The 20,269-nt window shown below is 37.6% G+C and overlaps 1 protein-coding gene across 1 annotated transcript; it reads right to left on the bottom strand.

The window, feature by feature from the left end:
- Positions 1–1,534: 1,534 nt before the first annotated feature.
- Positions 1,535–18,519, bottom strand: alcamb (activated leukocyte cell adhesion molecule b). The gene is made up of 16 exons (XM_056756752.1): positions 18,286–18,519; positions 8,287–8,393; positions 7,883–8,081; positions 7,689–7,753; positions 7,196–7,283; positions 6,918–7,091; positions 6,252–6,376; positions 6,035–6,167; positions 5,822–5,934; positions 5,436–5,562; positions 5,159–5,280; positions 4,342–4,474; positions 3,891–3,920; positions 3,670–3,784; positions 3,427–3,540; positions 1,535–3,033 (listed from the first exon to the last, which is right to left on the bottom strand). The coding sequence occupies exons 1-15, from the start codon at positions 18,338–18,340 to the stop codon at positions 3,447–3,449; spliced, it is 1,680 nt and encodes a 559-aa protein (XP_056612730.1). The 5' UTR covers positions 18,341–18,519; the 3' UTR covers positions 1,535–3,033; positions 3,427–3,446.
- Between the last annotated feature and the right edge of the window lie 1,750 nt (positions 18,520–20,269).

Here is a 20,269-nt window from a genome sequence, read left to right as displayed (position 1 = left end):
TTTAAACAGTCTAAAGTTGGTAAACTTACATTGCGTGAAACGTATGCCCAAAGATGCACCTAGAATTATTTCTAAACGCCAAATCTATGTAAAACACAATAAATAACAACAAATTATACTTGGGTTTGGAAAGAAAAATGTGCTTTTTAATGTAAAATTATGTAATGTAATCCGGTACAACATTACCGTAAAGTAATGTAAAACAGCTAAAGCCAGCATGTTTCGATGGTTTTAGCTGGTCTCCCTGGTTTTAGATGGAATATGGTAAAACATTCCATTTTTTTAAGATGGTCAGTCTTGAAGATCAGCTGACTCACTTTTAGATGCGTTTTCAGTAGGGCTAGTAGAACCTTCAGTTAAATTGGCTGGAGCCCTTGATATTTATGTTGTAGGGCAGGGGTGGGGAAACTTTACCTCGAGGGCCACATCAAGTTTTCGAATCCTTGTTAAGGGCCGCATAATATTCGCACAGTAAATTAAATTTTTTATTTATTTATTCCAAACAGAAATTTGATAACTACTGTAGTTTACGTGCATGCCATTCCTGTGTTTTATAAACACTTTGGGATTGAAAAAATGGCCAAACATTTGCACACTGTCACAAGGGGCTGTATCCACCGAGGCGCTTATAGGGCCGATTCACATTTCGCGTCAATAAGGGGCGACGCGGTCGCGACATGCATGCGATGCGCCCTTTTTTTCAGGAGCGTTTGCGCCGCATCGAGATGAAAAATGGCAACTTTTCAGAAAGGCGCAAGGGCACCGCAGGTCGTGTGACAAGAACCAACCAGCCAATATAGACAAGCTCAATGAAAATGGAGACACAGAGGATCACAGCATAACTAGTTATTGCAAGGTATTTTCAGTGCATATAATCCATATATCCTTTGTTAATACCACATCGTCTCAACGGCTATCTTGGCCCACGGTTGCTTAGGGACGACAGACTCCAGGAGAGCGCAAAGGTTTTAGACGCCTTGTGCCCAAACGCCGGCGCTGATTGTGTGACAAACACAGAAAAAACGCAACGTTTCCATTGGATACAATTGATGGTGGACATGGTGTCATTGGTGGACATAGCCCTAGATCAGATCAGATATTTACTGCATTTTAAAAGCCATGAATTCAATATTGAGAAGAGTCATTCCAGCACCATGGACAGCAACAAGTGCTGCAATGACCAATATAAAACTATTTGTTCAATGCTTTAATAGCAATAATCTTTTGAATTATCATACTGAATTTATACAAGGAGACTTTCTTTACTCCATTTTTCTATTCAGCATATACAATAAAACACTTTACAACATTACCATTAACTGACAATATAGTTTTCGCCATTTATTAATATTCTTAGTGTTAATGTCAAAACAACAAGTTACATTGTTTATTTGTGCATTACATCACAACCATTGACTTTGAATTTGTATTTATAAATGCTGAAATTCATTTAAACTATTATTTATAAATGGTTCATAATTGTCGTATTTTTCATTTTTAGTTCATGTTACCTAATGGATTTACTAATGTTAACATACAATCTTATTGTAAAGTGTTACCACAATTTCTTGGAAACATGTTATCTATAGGAATATGCTTATATTTTGTAGACCGGAAATGGTGTACAAGTTGCCTTTCTACATCCAGATTTTTTGGGGGGAGATTTTTAGGGGACTATGCTTACATTTTGTAGACCGGAAGTGGTGTACAAGTTGCCTTTCTACATCAACATTTTTCTTGCAAAACTGCAAGAAATGAAAAGAACAGAAACACTTTCCTAAAAATGTACACTTTAATTTGAACTAAAAGTACAAAACAATGGTCAGTATGTACAATACTTGCATGGCCACATTCAACCTCTTTGGTCTAGATGGTGGTTTAAATGCACTAAATGAGCACTGTACTGTGAAAATGCAGCAACATCACTATGCAAAATGGAAACCTGGACGATTCTATTTCACAATTCTAAAGCCTGCAAGTAAAAACCATCAATTGAAAAGTACAATTCAACAGCAACGGAGGTATATTTTCCGAAAAAAATAACTACAACTAACATGATGGTAAAACACTGCCATTAAGCTAAACCTTATCAATATAAATAGAACAAAAACACAACAACAAAAAGGTTTACCATATTTACAAGTAATGCTTCAAATGAATCGCATACAATTCTGGCGCAAAACGATGATACATCAGAACACACAGAAACAGGTGATAATCTGAGAGAAAAAGTGAGTATTGGGTATATTGAGAATGTACATTAGTCAGAGCAAATGAAACAAATATGGTAACATGGCTGTAATTTAGTCCTTAAAAACTGTATGGTAAACAAGGCACAATTCTTAGCAATCCAAGCACAGGGTATTGTTTTCAACAATAAAGAAACACTGGTCCCTGCATTTTATTTGCTCATTTTCAACATCATAAAGTCTTCAAATCCTTAAGGTTACATAATTAGAATGCGCTGGTTTACATAACTCAATAATTTTCTTCAAAGCCGAAAGAGTATAATATCAATTTTACTGATGAATTTGTCTACTCGCTGACTTGTTTAGACTTGAAAACTCACACCAAGTGCTGAGCTAACTGCGAAAATCATGCCACAGATTTGGAACTACATACAGTATAATTATAAAATAAAGGACATAATCGGAGTAAATGTGGCATGGTAACATCCCATTCAAGGTCTTGAAAACCGAAGGCCTCTGTGTAATTACACATCAAGTGAAACTGCAAAATGCATGTACTAAAAGTTTGGGGCACAGAATTTTTTTTTTTTTACTTCAGAGGGCAAAAGAAAAGCACCCCAAACAGCCTAAATGAACACTTTCAACTGTTTTCTTAATGGGCTTAAGCTTCAATGCAAATATTTCACATACATTACAACACACATTATTTATTAACTGCCCAGTGGTGGAGATGTAACTGGCCCAGCCATTCAGACCCTCCATGACAGTTGTTTTTATTTTTTCAGATTTTCCCTTGACGCACACCCCTCCTCCAGTGGATAGACGGGACAGTATTCAATAAATCCTGAGGAGGAAAGGTGTTATAATAACATCTTTAGGCAGATTCATAACAAATGTGTTCCTGTATATCATCTAGAAGCGCAATACAACAGTCATGGGTTCAATCTTTGAAAAAAAGCTTCGGTCAAATGCAAATATAAAAATTTAACTATCTAATGTGGAACAGTTCATGTTTCTTAATTTACACAATTTTGGCATTATCTGGCACCCGGGTTAAAAAAGCAAGATATGGAAAACAAAGAATATCTCAGTTTTTTGTATGCCTATTAAAAGGCTTAATAAACATTGATATACACGTTAGTATAGTTTTTTTATGATTGCTTATATGATTGCTATGCTAGACCAACTTTAATTTGCTCTAAGGTGATAAATACTTCATAGATACTTTGTCCCTCACCCTGAATGGCTCATTAAACATTACACATCTGCTTTCTGGCTCTGATTCTCTTCCAGCTTCTTGCTCTCCTCTGCTGACCCATCCTCCTTTTCTCCAGTTTTCCATGTGCCTGTCCTACAAGTCCAAAGATATTAGGGATCACAGTTTACCACTTTAAACAATTATAAGTATTTCACATAACACAAAAAATGAAGATGCACAAAATGTTATGTATGGTACTGCTATTTAATAAGAAGACAGTACCTGAATTTTTTCAAATATAGCCAGTAGGCCAGGCCTACTGCCAGAGCAGCGAGCAACACTCCAACAACAATGCCGACAACCATTGTAGTCTGCTCACTTTGCTCCTGTTTCATATCTGTTTGAGAAATATAGAGGTTAGAGGTGGGCATGAAAAAGTGGTGACATTAACTAAACAAAAGCCTAGTAACTCACAACTGTTCAACTTAAGACCAAAATCTTACCTTGTTTGCCAATTGTCATGTCATCATTAACTGTAATCAGACATAAATACTATTACATTTTTGTACATGTCTTTATACAAAATTGCAGTAATTATTTGTTTCAAAAATATTATATGACCACAAATTATTCTATGCATTTTCTATATGCTTATGAAACTGATTTGATGATTAAACATGTAAAATGCTGGATTGCATTGATTGCATCAATTCATTTTGATTAATTTATAGAGAACCAAATAGTTGACATTGAAAACGTCTATATTTTAATGTAATATTTATATTATGACCCTTGTCTTTAATATTGCATTGTTGAAATGCACCTCTTAATATAGATAATGAATTACTTTTTCCCAATAACAGTATTGACTAAATAGTTCTGTTTAAATTAACCAATAAACAACATCAATCATAAAGAAAAGTGATGCAAAAAGTTGGGAGAGGCAAAACTTACATGCTGAGACATTAATGCTTTTAATGTCAGTTCCCAAATCATTAGAGAAAGTGCAGGACACAGTCAGATTACCCTTTGGAACAATTGTCATCCTATATGTGATTTTGCCATCCACATAAGCAGTCTCATCAACCTGAAATTCCAGCACATTAAATCATTAATTTCAAAACATCAAAATTATTTGTCTTTCATACATAACAGAACTGTGTAACAATGATATGGCAACAATAGCAATATTATTGAAGACAGCTGATTTTGTAAACTACTATGTGCGCCACATGAGGGCGCCATTGCTCTAAAGTTTGTCTTTATGTGCAAGTACATTCCCTTTATACTGCAATACACATATCGACTCCGATAATGCACTTCTCTAGAGTTTAGTTGCATTGATTGCATATTTAAACCATAACCATAACACACATTACTCAGGAAGTGAGCAAGTCTCATGACTTTAAATGCTTTCTCTTTCCACACCTATTCAGTCCCTTTACCAGTCTGGTTTGTTTGAATAGTGAGCTCATCCGAGAGCTTCCTATTACAGGTACTGTAAGTGCTTTGTCTAACAAACTACTGTACGTGACAACCCACGGCCTTTATTCGTTGAGAATGTTATCGAGGTCATAAGCGCACCTGATGTGACAGCTTTTTATGAGAATCTCTAGCTGACTTGTCCAATCTACAAGATTAAAAGACACTGACACGTTTTTCTCCTTTTAGGTAGTTCATTTCCAAAGCTTTATTCTAATATATTGAGATCTCTAACAATGTCAACCAAGGTCAAGTTCTGTAGTGACTTGCATAAAAAAATTAGACTTACATTTGTGCCGTTGATGCTCCATTGTACGGTGGGTCTTGGAGAGCCTTCTCCCTCACAAATCAAGACCTTGTAAATGGTTCCATCACCTTTCCTATTGATCAGGCTCTTGATCACTGGAGCACCTGCAAAAAGACTTATCATTAGCCATCAAAATAATACAGAAGATACTCTCAAATCCAAAAGAATGAGAAAATAGTTAAGTGTACAATGGTACACTTAAGACTGCGTTCAATGTTTTTAAACAAATTTAATAACACAAAAAATAAATAGCACTCACCTTCAACTATTAATTCAAATGTTTGTGTTTTCTTTAGACCACCCGTGGAAACAACACACCCATAAACTCCAGAATCAGAATACTTCAACTTGTCAAACTTAGGTGCCTTCTCCAGCTTGACATTGTCCTGAAAGTTAAAATTTCAGCATGACAATAGGAACGACTTGAAATCACAAAGTTGTGATTGTTTTAAGAAGAATTTTTGTTTTGCGACACCATAAACACATTCACACACTTTCATCTAGCCGGGGAAAAAACTGCTGATGCTGCGGTGTATATTGCACAATTTTTCAAAAACTGAATGCTTATTGCTTACGTAGTAATATAATAACAATAAGTACTCTAGTTATTTTTCATTTGAATTGTAAGAGACGTTTATTTTCTACCTTTTTCCAAGATGTTTGCGTTGTTCCTGAGCCTTCAATATCCAGAGTGATCTCAAAGCTCTCGCCGACTTTCTTGTTAATTTTACCAGTGCTGCTGAGGACCACCTCAAGATCTTTGAAGACAAAAAATGATGTATTACTGTTAACTTTGAAAAACAATCATCCATCTGTCTGTTATTGAGAATCGAGAACAGAAAACATAGTGTCCCGTACAATCAACGGTGATTTGTGCCGAATCCACCATGTCCTCCCCGTCCACCAGCGAGCATTTGTATTCTCCAGTGTCGTCCCGAGTGATGTTCCTCAAGGTGTACGTGTTAGAGTTTTCCACAGTCTTTTTCTCGCCCTACAGAGAAACACAGACACGTTTTGACAACTTCTTATCAGCCTTCTGTAAAGAAAGAGTTTGAGTTACCTACAGGAGACGTACCTTGATGTAAAAATTGTAGCTTGGGGGAGGAGGGTTCCCGTCTGCCGTGCATTTGAGGGTCACATTGTCTCCTTCCTTAAAAGGGCCCTGGGACACCACCTGGAGGCTGACCTTCTCGGTTGGGTCTGTAGAGAGGACATGTATGAATCAGGGTGGGCCGGACAGAGAGTGGCCATTAAGTCCTGATAGAGCCCGTGCAGATAAGAGCACTTCACAAAACCTCCTTATGAGCCAGATGAGGCCCTTCAGCTCAAGAGTTGAGGCTCTTTTGTGGTGAGAAATGCTTTCAAGAGGTAGTCTGAGTAGTGCTGGGCTAGCTCCTTCACAATAACGCCAAAATCTCATTTACCGTCCAATGGCTGTGTTCCCGAAAGGCAAATTACAGATCTTATTAGGCAAAATTCAGAGAGCCATTTGATTCTGAAGCCATTTTCTCATTGGTGCTTCAAATGGTCATTCTAAATAATGCTGAGGATTATCCCAAACATTAGGCCATTAAGCACTTCAGTTTTACACAGATTCATTCACACAAAGAACTAAGGAGACATAATTATAACAGGAAGTAATAAAACAGTAGGAGGACAGCACAAACTGCCATCCAAATAACATGAAACAAATAAATAGAAAGTCGTTTCTCATTTCTAGAGACAAAAAAAAGAAACTCACAGTTCACTGTGAAGCTAATAGGTGAAGACTCAATGTCGGCTGATCGGGCGTGTTGAACACGGCAGTTGAATTTAGCATCAACATCATCCTTCACCGCTGCGTATTCAAGCTTAGAAGTCGTGGCAGAAAGTTTGGTCACGCTATCAACATCCACAGCTTGGCTGATTTTAATCGCTGTAATAAATGTAAACTATTGGTTAATAAAAAAGCATTCAATTGTGATCCGCTGTGGTCAGTTTGAACATCCAATATTCTCATATTGCCACGTCTCACTCTACCTGTTCCGTCAGACGCAAGTGGAGTTTTGTTCTTAAACCATGTGATGTTGGCAGCTGGGTTGGCACCTTCGGTACGGCACTCCGCTACCTGATTAGACAAAAGCACAAGTTATGAGAATGAAGACTGGCGGATGTAGACATACTGAGAATATGCAAGCACTGATATCATCATTTATGTTCTGAAAAAATGTTACACATGGTTAATATCTTCACATATATCGAATATATGGTTATATAAACAAAAAAAGTCTATATAGAGAGTTCAAATGTGATTGCCTCTTCCTTTATATTTGTATCAGGCTAGGTTGTTTATATTAAAAGTTATTTTACTTTAATGGCAAAGTGGATGTATTCATTGACATTAAAGTGAAATGGCTGAACCTAAACATAGGAGCATGAAAAGAATTTTTGAAGAAAATTGTAAAACGGCACTTAGAGGCTTTTGTATCTGAACTCTATATTGCATCAATTGACTATATTGGACTAAACTTACCCTAGTTAGTTTGCCGATCTCCATCACAGTTGCTTGTTCTGTGATCTGAGGTGGGGACGGAGCCTCTGTAGAGAGAATATACATTGTTTGTTGCTGGTATAATCCATAAGTACTGCCAGAAAGACCTTTACCCAATTGCGAGTTATAATTATTCATAAGAATTTCTAGGTTTTGCTATGGAGTCCAACACTTACTATAAATGGCCAGTTGAACCTTGTATTCCAGAATGTCAGTAGATGAGACCATGCAGGAGAAGATTCTCTGATCGTCCATAGTCACTTTTGAGATGACGAGACTGAAGTCATCTTTCAAACTGACTCTGGTCTTGTAGTTCACGTCATCTGTAATTTCTGCATTCTTATCTTTACGCTTTTTCAGTATGTCCCCTTTGTCCTAATAAAAACAGCCATGTTTAACAGAGCAGTTTCATGACAACCACAAATGGATCATGTACAGGTTGACCTTTGTAATGTTTTCAAAACATCATACTGTTTGTATGCAGTCCGACACGTGGCATTTGACCACTGGTGTGAGTTTGTAATGAACTGTGTGGATGGGAATTGATGAGTTATTCAGCAAACATAATAGCAGTACTTACATATCTCCATTTGATAATCATAAGGTCCTCTTCGTTGACAAGACCTTTGATGCATGGTATTGTAACGTTCTCTCCATAATTGGCAGATGCTGTTTCCAAACTGCTCACTAAAATACATGAGAAAAACAACAGAGCACAGGAATAGGTGAATGAATATGTGTCGGACAAAGCAATAAAGTGAACATTGAAATATTCGTAGAGGTTATAGTACAGTATACACTGTTGTGAAACCAAGACTTAGCCTCGGATTTTTTGACCAGAAAGATTTTCATTTTATTTGAATTAAATAATTTTGACTGGAACCAGGCAAAGCAGCCAAAACATTTGACTATTCAAATAGACAAAGAGACATTTGTTCGAGTTCTGTCTGTACTTGTCTGACACATTCTGTGAAGTCAACTTCTCTATACAAAAATACATTTTTATTCTGTATTGTTACAACCTAAATCACACACAAGGCAAGTAATAAAACTGAAAGTCAAATTTATAAATCATTTAAAAAAAATCTCTTTTCATTACAACTCTTTTAGGTATGAAAAAGCCATACTTTTAAGATGCTAAAGCTGACTAGCATGCTAAGAAATGTGCATAAACATTGAAAACTGCAACTACAGTATTTGTGCATAATTGTGTTCCACATAAGCTTCACTGCCTACAAGTTCATGTTTAAAAGCTATTATGCAAATTGAAAAAACAAGGTTGCAATCTCTAAAGCCTGTAAAACTGGTTGTTGTTTGTATCAACTACACACAACCGATATTCTGAGGAATGGGCCTTGACAGTTGAAAGATAACTGCAGACCAAGAACTGATAAATGTCTGAGATTGCGAGATTTTGAATTCCATAGCTAGACCTATGAAAACATTCCACCGAAACCAAACATTTGCATGAATAAACATGCCATTTAAAGAGCGATTTTGGGCTTTTGAAATTTAGATTCAACCCTTGGCGGTGAGCAAAATGTTTACTGGCAAAAGACATAAATGTGTGAGATCCACTACTTTCCTAGCTGTGATATCATATACACCATAACTTAATATAACGTTCCGTAATGTTCTGAAGTAAAAATCAAGTATGCATGTTTTCTCTTCTGGTAAAATGTTTAATGTAAAGTTCAGTCAGGGTTATATGAGCACTAGAGAATCAGGCCGCCGTGAACCCACACAGGTATTTGGTCATTGTTATGCAAAGCTTAAGTTTTGTCTCATTGCTCAGTGAAGTTGCTTCGTGCTGACAGCTCTTTTTATAGATGTATAGACCAGTCGTATAGCAGAATTCAGCTCCTGGCTATGTTTTCTTTACAAATATATGAGACACAAAAGAGTCACAAAAACAACTTTGGTTCCCTCCATTTATCCTTGCATCAACACCAGCGCTTAACTGGAAATTCATCCAGCTGTAAAGACTGCTATTCACGAATCACTATCATAGAGTATTACAATATATATTAGTAACGTGCTTTAATCATACAGCAATACTTTACTGTAAATTGATCATTGAAATTACTCATCCACCCTGTGGCATTTTCTTAGTATTAGTATAAAAGTAAATGGACACTGGCTTACACACTACAAGAGAAAGGGGTGTGTGCTGTGCACGAGTGACCTCATAGGTCAGAACAAACCACCAGCAGGTGAAGTAAACAAATGACACCACCTCCCCCCATCCCGATGCTCTTTGTCTGGCAAACAGGTGCTCTGCTCGAGTAGCTTCATCATACACCTGTTTTAAAACTATGTGATATACTATTTATATGTACTATATATATATATATATATATATATTTATTAGATACATTTATCAATAGATCTAGCATGATATAAAAAATGATCCTGTTGATTGAATTGCCAACACATGAAACTAAAACCAACGACAAATTATATTATGTTGTTTAATGTTTAAAACAATAACCGCTTTAAGACATCCTTACTTAAAAGGATACTTCACCTAAAAATGTAAGTTCTGTCATCATTTACTCACCTTCGAGTTTTTCCAAATCTGTATATATTTCTTTGTTCTGATGAACACAGAGAAAGATATTTGGAAGAATGCTTATAATCAGACAGATTTTGCCCCCCATTGACTACCGTGGTTAGAAAAATGCAATGGTAGTCAAAAGTGCTCCTGAACTGTTTGCTGCCCTACATTCTTTAAAATGTTTAATTTTGCATTCAAAAGAACATAAGAAAATGATCAAATAATTTATCTTCTATGAGAGTCAATGGGGGGGGGCAAGATCTGTTGTATTATAAGCATTCTTCCAAATATCATTCTATGTGTTCATCAGAACTCGAATGTGTGTAAATGATGACAGAATTTTCAATTTTGAGTGATATATGCCTTTGAGGTTTTGACTCCTTTAAGGTCTAGTGTATGAAATTTAGTGTTTAACTTAGAATTTAATTCATCTAGTAGTAAGGTTGCGTATTCCAAACAATGGCTGCTCCACCCCTCATCCCTCCCTTTTGAAGCACTATGGTGGCTGACACAGAACTAAGATGACATCATGTTTTCGCATCTTTGCCGAAGGAGATAACGTATTTACGAAACGCGTTCTGTAGAGCAGTTTGTCCGTTTAGGGCTACTGTAGAAACAACATAGTGAATTCCACATAAGGGTCACATGGTGTATGTAAGGTCTTTAAACACCTCTGAAGACATTAAGTTATGTATGTTAAATTGCATTTCTGTCAAAAGATTAAATTAAGAAAGGAATTAAAGGTGCTAGTTATAATTTTTTGTGACATGCGATCACATTTTTAATAATTTACATACAGTTGGCTTAATAAATTCTTGAACCCCTGTGAATTGTTAAACCCCTAAATTATGTAAATGAGTAGTTGACAAAGAAACCTTAACATGTCATGTGACTGTAAAAATGTAGAAAATAAACTATTCAAACTATTAATTTATATTATTCAATGTTAAACAGTAAAAGAGAGATTTATCTTCATTGTATGTTTTTTTTCCTAGATTTTTGCTGTCACACATAGGACACATGTGCAGTTTAATTTTCAACCACCCGTATAGCTTCTGAATTTCACAGACTGCTCAAACAAATGTGAATAGGTTCAAAACGAGATGTTCGCAAACCATTAACCGAAGCAGAGTCAGTTAAGTGCTTATGTGTGCAGGCGTTGTAGACACACAAGGAGTGGTTTAAGGTTTTACAGACTGCCACCATAGTGAAACACCCTGGAATTGATTTCGAACCTGCCTTATTACACCTAATGTCCTCACTTTAACATGCATGAGCCATTAGGCTGCCTTGAACATGCTATAAATTAAACCCAAGATGGATCCGAAATTGCTCTCCAAACAAAACTCATCAAGCAGGCTGCACTCATAAGTGATAAGTGCACTCAGAAATCACATCCATTACGTTCTAACTTATGTATTTGATTGCAGGGCCCCCCGGGGACCTTAAAGAATGTCTGATGGGCACATCGCGGCTGATTCAATGCTGACCCGGAGGATTCTTTGCCGACCCCCAGTTCATGAACGGCATGAACTAAATAGAGAACTATTAACAAAATACAGACATGCGGCTTCCTATGAGCTCCATTAACCACAAAAGCAATTTACTAGTTCAGGGTTATGAGTGGCTGTTCATTCTGATACCCCTCCAGAAACTGCCAATAAATCATCTAAGTTATGAGTCAGAATCTGGTGACATCTAGAAAAATTAGGTCAGAACAAGTTTAAGTTAGTACTTACCCATATTAGTTATGTGTCTACTACAATGTTATGTGTAAAATTGACTAGAAATGGCTAGTTGATCTGTAATCAACTATGTTTTAATTTTTTGCAGTGATTCTCATCTCCCCCAACATGTGTTAAACATGGCGTCTTTAAGGGACAGTTCATCCAGAAAGAAATATTCTGTCATCATTTACTCACCATCGAGTTGTTACAAATCTGTAAAAACAGCTGTAAAAATGTCTTTGTTCTGATGAACACAGTTAAAGATATTTGGAAGAATGCTTGGCCACCATCGCATTCAAAATTTCAATGGTTTTCAAATGTGCCTCAGAGCTGTTTGCTTTCCTACATTCTTCAAATTATCTTATTTTGTGTTAAATTTAAAAAGCATTTTTTCCAAGAACTGTTTGGTGACAAGCATTACTTTTCAATTTATACAGATTTGGAACAATGTGAGGCTGGGTAAATGATGACAGAATGTATCTTTTTGGTTGAACTGTTCCTTTAAAACCGACTAGTAGTGATGAAACGATTATCGGTTTCATGAGAAACCATGCTAAAATGTCCTGACGGTTAATATCACCATTTAAACTGTACTTATCATGATAACCGGGCATGAGTAGCGTGATTTTGAAAACTCAAAGTGATTCCTGTGCTGCCAGCACCTGTCTGATGCAGGCGTAGCATGTGACGTTGTTTTGCACAAGCAGACATGGCGGACAGCAGTGACAGCGCTCGGGAGATTTTTCCGCCATTTATAAGGACCAAATCGGAGGTCTGGGCATATTATGGCTTTACAAGTGTGTACTGAGGGAATTATACAACAAGGAAGTCGCCGCAGAAGTGGGGAATATACGTGAACACCACCCACTGTTATATAGTGAAAAAGAGATTAGTTAACTTTAATCTCAATACCTACCAAATCTAACTCGGGCATATAACTAGACAGAAATATTTTGATTAGAGATTAAATATTTAATTATTGAAAAAATTTACGGATATCTCATGAACGTGCTGTGTCATACAGCATATGCATTAATATTTGTGCACAGTGCTTGTGTTGTTTCATGTGTGGATTTGGTGTTCTCATTCAAGGTACTGTTCATTAAACCTGCACTAGAAAAACGTTTATCTCTCAGCATTTTATACTAATGTTTATTTAATGTTTATGCTTAAATTTATTAAGCACAATTGCGTCCATCACCAAGACAAATTCCTTTATTCAGGCAATAAAGCTCTTTATTTAAATATTCTGATTCAAAAAACATTGCATATGTAATTGTTATTAGTTGATTTTCCAATTGAAAACTTGTTGAAATGTTTACAGTTTGTGTATCAGTTCTTTTTTAACAATACAAGATCATTTGATCAAAACCATGATCATATTGATAACTTTGGTAATTTTGGTCATTATAACCATGATTTGAAATTTTCATATCGTTACATCTCTACCTACTAGTCATTCATGCAACCCACAGGCAAGTCAACCTGCACAACCTTAAAAAGAACATACACTTATTTGTAAAACTTTAGAGCCCAGACTTCAGAACTACACAATTTATTGTCGACCAATTATATGACTAAGAGGATTCATGTGGTCTTTTATTAACAACATTCCAAACATCAAAGTCCCATTGAACTTATATTCAAAACCGTTTTTTAAACAGCAAGGTGTCGAGTATTTTTGCATAGACAGAAACCTTGGCTTTATCTCTTCCTCAAACCAGTCTCCCCTTTCCCGAATGCCTCTGGGCTCTACGCATTTGCATTCCACAGGGTCCATACGGGGCCCCTTGTGTTCATAACATCGCCGTTTGCTTGCAGGCATCGAGATACCAATCAAATTTGGTGCCAAAACACAGAGGTCAGCTAGCTTCCATTGAAAGTTAAATAAGCTCATTCTTTAGCCTTGCAAACTCTCGAACGGTTGCCTCCCACGTCGTGTGAGGGCCCGGCGTAGTCTGACCATCCTTATCTGTTCAAACAAAACAAGGCTGAACGTTGATTTCAAAATGCACAGTTGGTGTGTGCAGCAGTTGGCTCCCCTCCGTTGGGGAGAAGAACAACAAAATACACTAGAAGTTAGGGAGTGTGCTACATCAAGGCCTTTTGCTAGTGAAGTAAAAAAAATATCTTTCTGATAAAAAGACTCTCATTTTGTAAGTGCTATGATGATCTGATGTGAAAACGGATCTGTTTCACATTCCTGTGTAGTTTAGGGTTTGGCCAGGTTCGTAAAAGAGGTCATGAGGATTCTTAACTGTCTTCTGCTTCAAGATCCCAGTTGCCTGGGGGTCAACATCTGCAGTAAGCCACTTAAAACAGACTGAATGCACATTATGTACTGGCTGACCATGGAGAAACTGTTGAATGCAGAATCTCAATTTTTCGCTTACCTACGCCTTTAACATCCTCACCACAAGCCAACCCGGTTTATGATTTTGTAAATGTATAACCTTAACTGCTGACCTACATCTCATATCCAGAATGTGCTATCATGAATACCCCAATTAAATCCAATGCCCTTTGACCGTTCCTAAGGTCTCGTTCTTAAACTTTTGATCACAAGAAATCTGTGTTATTTTGGAAATTCCACCAGGAAGTGTTCTAGCAGTCAGAGCGCAGAGACACCTGGCACAGGTGCGGCTGTGGCTCACTTTGGCCTGTGTAGGCTTGCCAGCTCAAAGCAGGCGACATCAAAGTTCCCACAATAGAAAGAAAACTATAGACAAGCTTATATGTTTTATGAAGCTGACATCAAAGTGTAAATGTCAAAGGTTAGGTTAGGAGCTTGTCTTCCAAAGCGCAGACTTACAGAGCAGTCCTGTTTCTGCATGTGGGATTGTTTAACAGGGCTAGACAGATATTAGAGATAAAAACCGAATTGTGCAAACAACTGTGGAGGTGACAAGAAAAGGCTATTGAAACTGAAAGAAAGTTTGTTTTTAAGCTGTTTTTAGTGGGACGCTGGTTGTGGCTCATTTTGTTAAGCATGTGTAAGCATGTGTACAATAACACCACTACCACGTCTCACTGTTTGTATCACTCTGCAGACAGATGACAACATCTGTCTGCAGAAGTTTTTAACTCTAATTCACATATGATGATCAATGCAAAAGATACAGGATGTTTGTGCACGAGATACAAACTTTGAGGTCGAGGCAGGGCGGTTGAGGGGGCTATTGTTTAGGACATTGAGTCAGAACATTAAGCTATAAAGGTGAAAATAAGACCCACTGTGAGGCTAAGCATATAAACCAATTTATATAAGGCGAAAGGTTATCAGTGGCAGGTTTAATAACGTCTGTTTCCGCCTGTGATCTGTGGCTGCACATGCATGGTGCCCCGAACGTTACAACGTACAATCAGTTATTAACACTGTCAGTTACTTTGTCTTTACAAACAGCATTGGCCTAAACACGTGACCTTCGTACAACAAGGAATAGGTTGTTTTTAACCACTACGAAATGGGTCTACTCAACACTGTGTAATGTGAAAAAACTGCAAATTGAAAAAAAAATTGTTATGTTTTAGATGCCTAAAGGGAACTCTGTAGAAGGAAAAATGTCACATAAAAGATCTGAAGGGGCAGCCCCAAAAATGATTTAAGGGTCTCACGTCGCTTGAAAGAGGGAATGAGGAGAAACTGCAGAGACAGAAGGCGCTTTCGGGGGGTTGAAGGGGCTTTTATTGTAATGGCCGGTTTCATTTCCTGAGTCCCAACGCACACACAGCGTGGGATTAAGAGCTTTCAACTGTACATATGAAGTACAAGTCCTTCCTATTAGATGTTAAAGGTCATCGCCGAACAAAAAACACATAAAAAAAACGACTAGCTTTTTAGGAAGAAAAATGGAGGGAGTGAATCGCACAGAGATGCAAAGAAAGCGGCATCCTCGGCTGATTTTTCTCTCTTACAGTTCACACGGTTCCATATTTTAGTGGCGCTTTTGAAATGCATGATGGGAAGAGAGGTATTAGCCGCAGTAATTCATATGGTAACCCGACGTCTTTTTCAAGAGGAGTGAAGGGGTTGGGGTAGATAATGGCTCTCGGTGGGGAGCATACAGTTGAATTTGATTACAAATGGTGATGAGTCGGCGGGAGATGTCGCAATCGTACACGCATCAGTTAAAGAAAACCTGCCGGACAATATAGTCAGCAGGGGTCCAGAGGAGGTCCAGTAGAAAGCGAATAACAAGAGAGAAACAACCTGTCTTTTTGTTGGAAATGCAGGGTGGATCCAAACAAGTGCACTGAAGGTTACAGAGAGCCATGGGGGACTTCATGCATCTCAATGGAAGCATTTCTACAGGCCAAGAGGAGTCGCTGCTAAGCACACACATGACTATCCTGTTGTAAAACAATGTGGCTTCTCTCTTTTAACCAGAGACAATTGCTCTCTTGTCTTGCTTGATGACAGATAAACTGGTTCTTATGAAGAACCGAATACTCCTCTGCTAGAGAACAGAAGACAGAGGAAAACAATAGTTTCCCACTATAATAGTACGCTCACCGAGGGAAACTTATTAAAAATTGTTTGTGCTGGTATACTGCAGTCGGTTCTTCTGAACTAAGCAAATGCACCTTTATTTGCTTGCATTTTCTAAACATCACACACCAAAGGATTTGTTTGGGATGGTGCAGTATGGTGGAAACTACTGAGTGAATGGGAGGGAAAGGGTGTCTCGTTTTACAATATAAATAAAACTATTCAAATGCTTTCCTTCTATACATCTTTACATATCTATTTACTGTGATGCACTGGAATACTATTAGTTTACATGGTGTGTGAACATGAAATTTCAAGCTACGTATGTTTGCTATACAGATAAATACTTCAGGAAACAAATGAGTGAAACACGATAAGAATATTCAAACTAGTTTACACAATAAAAACACAACCAATCAAGAAACTTTGCAAATGCAAAGTGTCCTGAGGATTATGCTTTCTACAATTCTCACTACAATAAAATCTAGTCTGACAATTAAAATGAAAATGGAACTTAATCCCACATTAACCGCAATATTTGTTTTCAATGATTGTCAAAAACGCACGAAAGGGAAGTTCTTCGTTTCGGACAGGCTGGTTAGAATGAACCGAAACCTCACAGCTGAACCAGTATTACGGGTGTGACATAGCACATGGTGTGTTGAGGGGGGGGGGGGGTAGTTGGGGGAGGGGTGCAGAAGAGAGCTCTGTTAGAACAAAAAACAGATGTTACAGTAACAATTAACTTGTTAGTTGTAAATTCGTTTCGGCTCTCAGATTTTATCAGGAACACAGTCAACGACTCAGTTTCAACAGAAACAACCCTATGGGTACTAACCCCAACTGAATCCGACGCTAATAAAGGCGCATTTAAATTCTCTGAGGAAGATTGTTTTGAAAAGTTAGCTAACATGTGTTGGTAACTGAAGACCACAAACTTCTGAATTAGTTCAGACGCACGCTGCACTTTACACAGAAATGCGTCTGTGAGCACAAAACCACCGCAACGCGCTGTTGCGACCCAACAATCATTCAACACATGGGACCCTATCATTATATCGTCCTTCCTGCCCAAAAGGCTTTAAAGTTGTATCGACAGACGAGCTGGGGCTCACGGTGTCTTATAATAACAGATGTAAACTGGAAGGGTTGAAACGCGGAGGCTTAACGTCATGTCTTTTAGGCTATTTTTACATGTCTATGCTACTGATAAACGCCCCCGTATCGCCACGTAAACCAACGCAGTGACTTAAAAGAGATACGGATGAAAAGACTCGATTAAATTATAGTCATAATCGGTTTAACAGCGATAAACGCATCGAGGTTTACTTTGTGCTCATCTACCCAGTGCATTGTTTCATGTGTGCCTGTGCAATCGAACAGGTGCGAGCAGATGTGGAAAGGGGGAGTTACAGAAATGATATTAAAATATTTACGGATGTAAAACATTTTGGTTAAATATACATAGTTAATGAATGCCGTTTTCCTTAAACAGAAATTATTCTGTTAAACTTTGGGAAACAAAAACTGGCGCGCAGGTTTGCGTCTTACTCATCTTCAAACATCGGCAAATTTTCTTCAGCTGTGCGACACAACGTGCTTAATCTTTATAATTTATATAATGTTATAGATTCACAGCGGCTGCTTGTTACTTTTCAACGGTTACAAATAAGATAGATGTGAAAAGTTAAGTAATTACAGTTTCTTCTATTACACTCGAAATATTTCAATGGAAATGTCAAAGGCGTAACACAACTGTGCAAACACAGGTTCTCAACTCCAAAAACAATGTAAAAGTAACTTTACCTTGATTCACGAGCGACACAGTGAGAAAACACGTTAACAGTGCGGCCCAATGCATCCTTTAGCAGTCAGGGAGTGTGTTCTTACACTTCTAGTCTTGAGAAATATATCCTAGTGCTTTTGCTGAATAGTGCTGTGTGTTAAACAAAACACACCGCAAGCGACGCTAAATTCAAACTTCGGGATTTTTGTCCACGTGCCTCATGTAACATCTGCTATACTCTGTTGAAGCGGCGATGGGCGGTTATAGCTCTGTCCTGAAGCTCCTCCCCTCCTTGTGCGTTAGAAAGTATCAATTGATTTAACCTGCTAGAATACTTTCAACGACACAAACATTATCATGTCTATTATCAACTGTTCTCGTACAGTTTCATTATTTTAAAGCTTGACCAGGTATCATTAAATCAGGGTGTGGTGAGAGACAGCATAAAAGCACTGCATGGAAACCCTTCATGGTCCATTTTAAGTTTCAGCAATTTCTTCACAGGTTCTCCTACACATCTGTTTATTTGGATATATTTCGTTTAAACAGTAAATCATTTATTTCTAGGTTCTTACATGCTTTGCACACAACGGAACAAGCACACATTTCCCAGTAATGTTTACACCTGCCTTGACATACATGTTTAAACTCACAGCCATGTTTGCCTGTGTCTACAACAATGTATAAACCAGTAATATTAACAATACTGGTTGCATTTATCAGATCAGATGCAATAAAAAGAAATTGGATGAATGCAATCAAGTGATGGTAGTATGCACTGGCTGTAAAACAGGTTCAGCTGGATTCTTTCGAGAGCCACCTTCAAAGCCTGATCTCAACCGGGCGAAATAAGAGGCGTATTACATCATTTGCATTTTTTTCTTGCCCTCTAGAGCCATTATCAATCCCTCTCCCTGTTAGCCAAACGTCTTCTTACCTCCTCCTTTGCATTTTATTGCCCCAATATTAGTTGAAATCCCCCTTCACACACATCTCTGTGGCAGGTGGGCACATGGGGTGGGGTGTTCCCTCATCCCATTCAGTTTACATTGGAGTTCCTCACACCTCATAATGACCGGCCTGATAGATACAAGAGTAAATGCACAAAGAACAAAAGCAAACCATGACCATTCTGAGGAGGATAAAGATGAGACCACTGCAGTTCAGGAGGAGTTCATGAGGGCACAGTATCTCTAAATTCACATATGTGTTTTAATTGACACAGTTTTGGAATCACTGTTAACATTAATGCATTGCTTAACATTAACTAACAATAAGCAATATAGTTTTTCAGCACGTATTACGCTAGTCCTTGTTAAGGTTATTAATGTCAATACAATAGAGGGCGACAATGTTTGATTTAAAATCTATTAGTAAATGCTGAAATGAAAAATAATTTAGATGAATAAATACTGTTGTTCATTGTAATGCACTACCCAATTTTCAAGTGCCATTCTATGTTTATTGAATGCATTAAAATGAAATTCAAGTCATCAGTTCACATTTACATTTAGTCATGTAGATGCATTTTTCCAAAGCCACTTACAAATGAGGTAAGCAATAGAAGTTTATTTATATAGAAGAAGCATATGAGGTGATATACTGCAAGTATAGTGACCATGGTCTCCACCAGATGAAGATTTGCCTGTCAGACGAGAGACGCAAATGAGCCAAGCCATTTAATCTGGCATTTTGGAAAGAGTAAAACATTACATTATCCTTCCGTACGAAAGAAATATAATTAAGTCAGCCATTTCAAAGAGTGTAAATGAAAGTCTCTACAAGCAGCAGGGCCTCATTCAAGGCAATAGATTGTAGGAGAGAGTGGAGAGTGATAGTACGACCCTGAAGTAATCTACTAAAGGTCTGTGGGAGGTGTTGATACCAGTGCAAGTCAATGGCCAAACTCAAATGCATGAATGCTTCTTTATTTCATCTGCTTTATAGTGAGACCTAGAAGACTGGGTGTATTTGTATTTTTTTTTAATTGTCTCCTTTTTTGCA

The sequence above is a fragment of the Triplophysa dalaica genome, chromosome 9 (assembly GCF_015846415.1).
Source record: "Triplophysa dalaica isolate WHDGS20190420 chromosome 9, ASM1584641v1, whole genome shotgun sequence".
Taxonomy (NCBI): domain Eukaryota; kingdom Metazoa; phylum Chordata; class Actinopteri; order Cypriniformes; family Nemacheilidae; genus Triplophysa; species Triplophysa dalaica.
This window is presented reverse-complemented; position numbering and strand designations above follow the sequence as displayed.

Bases quoted from the DNA above. Each gene is read 5' to 3' on its own strand.
- alcamb (XM_056756752.1), bottom strand. From the start codon at position 18,340: ATGCATTGGGCCGCACTGTTAACGTGTTTTCTCACTGTGTCGCTCGTG. The intron at 8,394-18,285 runs GTAAAGTTACTT...CATGTATTTTAG, and splicing joins TGTGTCGCTCGTGAATCAAG to TGAGCAGTTTGGAAACAGCA. The intron at 7,092-7,195 runs GTAGAGTGAGAC...CATTTATTACAG, and splicing joins ACTTGCGTCTGACGGAACAG to CGATTAAAATCAGCCAAGCT.